Raw genomic sequence first — 6,281 nt, 5'->3', positions numbered from 1 at the left:
ATTAAATAATTACTCCCCATTATTATTTTTTATAAAAGTCATAAAAAAGATAAAAATAGTTTTTTGTAAAGTCTATTAAGAGTTATAAATCTGCTTATATAAATCATTTACTATTTCACTTAAAAATGAGATAAGAAATATGTGTACACACATGCATCAAAAAACTACGCAATATAATTTTCGAGTGCACAATCTCCTATCATTTCTTATCTAATCCAGGGTTTACGACAGTCCGAGATATATATAAACCGCATTCTTAGGCATCATTCATAATATGCAACTACGTACGATCTATTATCATATATAGAATACAAGTTTTACTTATAATATAGTTCTATTGCTTTAATATATTTTGTCCTAATTTCGAAATGTTCAAATTTTAAATCTCGTTGCGTTATCAAGCCATGAAAAACATGATCTGTGACATAATATTTCCCTACGTATATGTATGTACATACACACTCCCCTCTACACTCGTTCCAAGTTCCAAGCACCGTTCGTATGTGGCGGAAGGCGGGAGGATAGGTCGCTCTTCGCGCTGTTGCGTAGTAGGTAAAGTCATACGGTAGACAACGTGTGTGTGTTTCGTGAAGCAGCTCGTTTAAGGAAACTACATGATGATCAGCAATACCGGTTCACGTTTCTACGTGTGGTGCATGGCTGCGATTGTAATTTATGATATTAGAACTAAGTGTATCAATAGTGACAATGCGTTGTGATCCTAGTAGTTGTCCTTGTTCGGTAAAGTCGTCGTCGCCGTCGCCGTCGCCGTCGCCGTCGTCGCCGTCGCCGTCGTCGCCGTTGCCGTCGTCGTCGCCGTCGCCGCCATCGTCGTCGTCGCCGCCGCCGTCGCCTTCGCCGTCGTCGTCGTCGTCGACGTCGCTGTCACCATCGTCGTCGTCGTCGCCGTCGTCGCCGTCGTCATCATCGTCGTCGTCGTCGCCGTCGTCGTCGCCGTTGTCATCGGGCCCACGTTATCACTACTTATCTCGGTATTTGGTACCGGTATCCCGACACGGTTTATCGTGGAATGGCAGCGGCCTTAAAGAAAAATTACTCACGCAGAAGATTGGCCGCCCTCACATTCCTCTCCAACATCTCTCTTGACGGCAGTCACCGGGACACCAAGTTTGCCGTCTTGTCACAAAGTGAACCGACTCACGAGCGTACGTTAAGCGATGGCCAATCAAATCAACAAACGGTGCTCGAAGTGTATCAGAGCGCTGACTTTGAGGTCTCCATGGAAGAAGTTTTAGACGGTTGCACGGAAGAGGAGACGCACGATTTCTCGCAAAATGAAATGATAGAGCAAACCAACTCTCCGCTATTAGTGCACAAAGGCACCGATCATAACTCTTACAGTTCTGATTCGGATGGACTATTCACACCTGCCAAGGCAGCAGTTACCATGTTCTTAGAGCAGGAGAGAAATCATCTGCAATTGTCTTATGGCATGCATTCGTTTAGAGAACGGTAAATGTTTGCTTATCAGCTGTCTACTGCTCTAACAGATGGCCGATATGTGTATTTTCTAGCATTATTTAAATTCGTGGAACACTTTTCTTTCTCTATACTCAAGAGTATATAGGTTACTACTTGTGCAAAGAGAGAAGTCTGTGAGAATAAACAAATTTTATAATATAGTAACAAATGAGACACTTCCAAAATCTTCTCCCTCCATCGTTCCTTTAAATGGTTCAATATTAATTATCTAAAATCAAATGGTTCTTTATGTTACGATTCTTTTAATAATAATAGCTGTCGAAGAAATGTATTGCGGTGTAAAGTTTTGCAGTCATTCTTTATTGTATTTCTATTGTTTGATTAAAGAGAGCAGATGATATAACTGAAACAATACAATCTATCACGATAGCGATATAATATGGAATAAGTTAATGATTTACATCTAAATTCTCTGAGAGACACAATAACATTCAAAAAATATTTATATTGGATACATAAAAACTTTATTTTTCACAAAACGAACTATTTATTGTAAACATCTGATCACAAATAATTATTGTTCTAAATAAGAGATACTGCTTATTAAAAATAAATTAGAGTGATAGACTTTTTATTTTATCTTTTTCATTTATCTGTTTGAAAGCCTATGATAATTTTGAATAAATTATTAAATATTGTAAAATGACTACTATATATGTATATTATTTTGAAAATATTTGTATTAAATTAATTATGTAACTTTTAGCATATAGATGACTTTAACAAATTCAAACTGCATAGTAAATTTTGTATAATAAATTTTGTAAAATAATTGATATAAAAATATTATCAAGCAATAACTATTAAGCTTTATAAATATTACAAATATTTGTAATATAAATTATGCACATTTCAAATATTTTACTAATAATGAAAAGAATGTAGATATTAAAGGTATTTGTAAATCTTTGCGCTATAATGTTTCATCTGTGGAAGACCCTCTTGGTACAGATAGGATTGAATGACACTTATGGATTCAGATAACATTATCAAAAGCGTACAGTATCACAAACGAAAAACATCAAGAAACTTGATTGCATTCCATTCATTGCACGCATATCTAGGATATATTTCATGTTCAGGATGTAAAACTATTATTTCTTCATCCAGAAATTGTTTTAAAAAAATATAGAAGCACAGGCAAATTTTGCACAATAAGAAATAATAATATTTTTATATATATGAAAGAAATTTTAGAGAGAGAGACAAACGCGCGGATGATAAAACTTTATTCTTTATTCCATTTTAAATTAGATCTTAGTTCTCATATCATTTTATGTGAGTTAGTTATAAAAATATTTAAAATAAAAAATTGTAAAAAAGTGATATGTAAGTTTTTGCTAATAGAAGATTCGTTGACTTCAAACTAAATATATAGAGAAAAAAAGAGAAATCATATACAAATTCTGTTTTTAGTATATATATTCTAATACATAAGCATTTTAATATTTTATCTATCTTGGTACAAAATTGTATATTTTCAGAACTGGAACTACTGGAAGCGACTACTCTTTACCAGAAAGACGTGTGGGCTCTTTACAATATAAGAAGCGCATAAGTCATCAAACATCTACGCTTTCGGAAGACATTAAGCATCAATACAATAGTAGCAGTGAGAGCATTGGCTCCATACATTCAAAAGCCCAATTATCAAAACTAAAGACAAAGGCAGTGAACAGTGTGCAACCTATTTCTACAAATAGTAGCATAATACCAGAAGTTGCAAAGGAGTTGCGTTTGTTACAACGGCCTGTGAATGGCTGTAAATTTGGAGATGATAGATTGGTCTTGGTATCAAACCAGCATGTACCATTTGTAGTATTTTCTGCTATTCCATACAACAAAGGACAACGTTCCAGTTGGTAAAGACTTCTTTCAATACACACAAATATATACTTATGTATACAAATTATCCTAGGAATGTTATCTTTTTTATTATAAATTTTTTATTACAAATTAATTTACTTATAACAATAATTTATATATCATAATTACCTAGCACACCTAGCTTTCTATCTGTAACATGATTAAGTACATAAAGTTGACAAGCAATATCAAAATGTCATCAATTTATTCGATGTTATTCTTCTTCTAGTAATTCCCCTCTAATAATTTGCAATTTAATAAAATTCACATGAATATTGCAATAAGATCCTATTTCTCATTATTTACAGGTCAGAATTACGTAAAGACACAACTCGAAGAAAAAATGTTTCATCTCAAAGACCATTATCAGCAATCAATGACAGTATTGATCCATTTGGGTTGTTGGGTATAGAGCATGCTAAAGATGGCCAGGTATATTAGAAATACATTATCTTATCCATCTAATCTAAATGTTTCTGATAGTAATAATGCTCAATTAATAATTAATTTTGTATAGGAAATATCTTATGGGCAATTACTTGTACCATCTAGACAATTCCAAAGGGATAAAAAATTGAATCTTAATGAAAATGAAGCTATGGAATTAACACATTTTATACCTAATAAACATCACGTGGTACAAAGGTATATAACAAGAAATATTTTTACTAGTAATAGTTTTTTTTTTTCTTTATGTTTAATTTTGACACAAATCGTATAACTGAGTTATGTATATACACAAATGATATATCTCCTCTATGTGCTTTTATTTATGTATTCTATCCTTCAAATTCTTAGGTAAGCTTTAGATGAACTGGAGATCCTCAAAAATGTCAAGCTATTGTTTCTAATTTTCTTTATATAACATTTCTAATTATCTTTATATAAGATGTCTATAGCTTTATATATATGTCTTATTGCATATTTGACTAGTATGTCTGTAAATATTTTCTATCAAATTTTCATTGATAGTAAAACTTGATTGCTAGTGATACTCACTATTTATCAAAGAATTTTTTATCTCAACAAATTCATAGCTTGTGCAGTACTATACCTGTAGACGTCTTTTTTTCATCTCTTTCAGTATCATATAATGTGTACATGCATTTCATGTGTCATATATTTGTTTTATAACAAAACATGTCAACCATCTTTTTGCAGGACAAAAACAATTACTTGGAATGTGGATCACAAAAAATGGTAAAAATTATTATACAATATATATGTGTAACGAGATATATAGAAAAGCTTAGATAGATATAAACATACAATAATACAACATATATAACATACAACATATTTAAAAGTCTACAAATCTATTTTTTAAAATCTCGTTATAATTCTGCAAAAGATGTGTTGTAAGGATCAAACATCAAACCATTCACAATCATTTTATAAATAAGAGATAATATGTTCCTCCTTTGCGCAAATGTATGAAAATTTAATGTAGATAATATATAATCTTGTTTATAATGTTTTACATATAATATATGCATATAATATATAAAATATAAACATATAAAATCTTTTTAATATAATTTATTTTTAAATACATTAAAATTATATTATCAAATTACATTATCATTATTATGTGCAATATCTCTATAACAGTAAACAAATTACATTACAAATTTTTATCATTTATACATGTGCATTTCTCAGGTCATCTCTTCAACATATTTGCATATGTCTATCATATAAAAAAACACATACATCTTTTTATTTATTTATAAAGATATCTAATAAATATTCGCACACTATATATAGAATAATTTCTCATTTTTATATGTATGAGAAAATGCTTATTTATTTGTAAGTATTCTAAAAATATAGCATATATATATATATAACACAAATCGTATAACTGAGTTATGTATATACACAAATGATATATCTCCTCTATGTGCTTTTATTTATGTATTCTATCCTTCAAATTCTTAGGTAAGCTTTAGATGAACTGGAGATCCTCAAAAATGTCAAGCTATTGTTTCTAATTTTCTTTATATAACATTTCTAATTATCTTTATATAAGATGTCTATAGCTTTATATATATGTCTTATTGCATATTTGACTAGTATGTCTGTAAATATTTTCTATCAAATTTTCATTGATAGTAAAACTTGATTGCTAGTGATACTCACTATTTATCAAAGAATTTTTTATCTCAACAAATTCATAGCTTGTGCAGTACTATACCTGTAGACGTCTTTTTTTCATCTCTTTCAGTATCATATAATGTGTACATGCATTTCATGTGTCATATATTTGTTTTATAACAAAACATGTCAACCATCTTTTTGCAGGACAAAAACAATTACTTGGAATGTGGATCACAAAAAATGGTAAAAATTATTATACAATATATATGTGTAACGAGATATATAGAAAAGCTTAGATAGATATAAACATACAATAATACAACATATATAACATACAACATATTTAAAAGTCTACAAATCTATTTTTTAAAATCTCGTTATAATTCTGCAAAAGATGTGTTGTAAGGATCAAACATCAAACCATTCACAATCATTTTATAAATAAGAGATAATATGTTCCTCCTTTGCGCAAATGTATGAAAATTTAATGTAGATAATATATAATCTTGTTTATAATGTTTTACATATAATATATGCATATAAATATATATATACTTTATACACTTTAATTAATGATAGTCTGATAAATTTCTTTATTAAGAAAAAATTATGTTTATTAAGAAAACCTATACTTTAAAAAGTGTGTTAGAGATTTCTGGAATATTGTATATATAATGCTAATTTAAACGTATATAAAAAAGTATATATACAGGATGGTGTATTATTATATATAATAATTTTTTCTCTCTTAACAAAGAAATTTATCAGAATATCATTACATTTGTATAATATTTTTGAGTTTTATAATTTAT

General features: G+C 29.5%; 1 protein-coding gene across 4 annotated transcripts in view; it reads left to right on the top strand.

The window, feature by feature from the left end:
• The first annotated feature begins 355 nt into the window (after positions 1-355).
• Positions 356-6,281, top strand: part of LOC115234357 (CDK5 and ABL1 enzyme substrate 2-like) — a 9,550-nt gene continuing 3,624 nt past the window's right edge. Inside the window, exons 1-6 of one of the 4 annotated variants that reach the window (XM_029805384.1) lie at positions 356-992; positions 1,066-1,473; positions 2,988-3,365; positions 3,678-3,801; positions 3,887-4,014; positions 4,531-4,569. In XM_029805384.1, coding sequence (XP_029661244.1) covers positions 676-992; positions 1,066-1,473; positions 2,988-3,365; positions 3,678-3,801; positions 3,887-4,014; positions 4,531-4,569 — 1,394 coding nt within the window. In that variant the 5' untranslated portion in view covers positions 356-675. Of the gene's footprint in view, positions 1,474-2,987; positions 3,366-3,677; positions 3,802-3,886; positions 4,015-4,530; positions 4,570-6,281 lie in introns of all 4 variants that reach the window. The other 3 variants (XM_029805381.1, XM_029805382.1, XM_029805383.1) reach the window with 3 other exon arrangements.

Source organism: Formica exsecta, unplaced genomic scaffold (assembly GCF_003651465.1).
Source record: "Formica exsecta isolate Colony F162 unplaced genomic scaffold, ASM365146v1 scaffold2, whole genome shotgun sequence".
NCBI lineage: Eukaryota > Metazoa > Arthropoda > Insecta > Hymenoptera > Formicidae > Formica > Formica exsecta.
The sequence above is the reverse complement of the archived record's forward strand: the minus strand, read 5'-3'. Positions and strand labels throughout refer to the sequence as shown.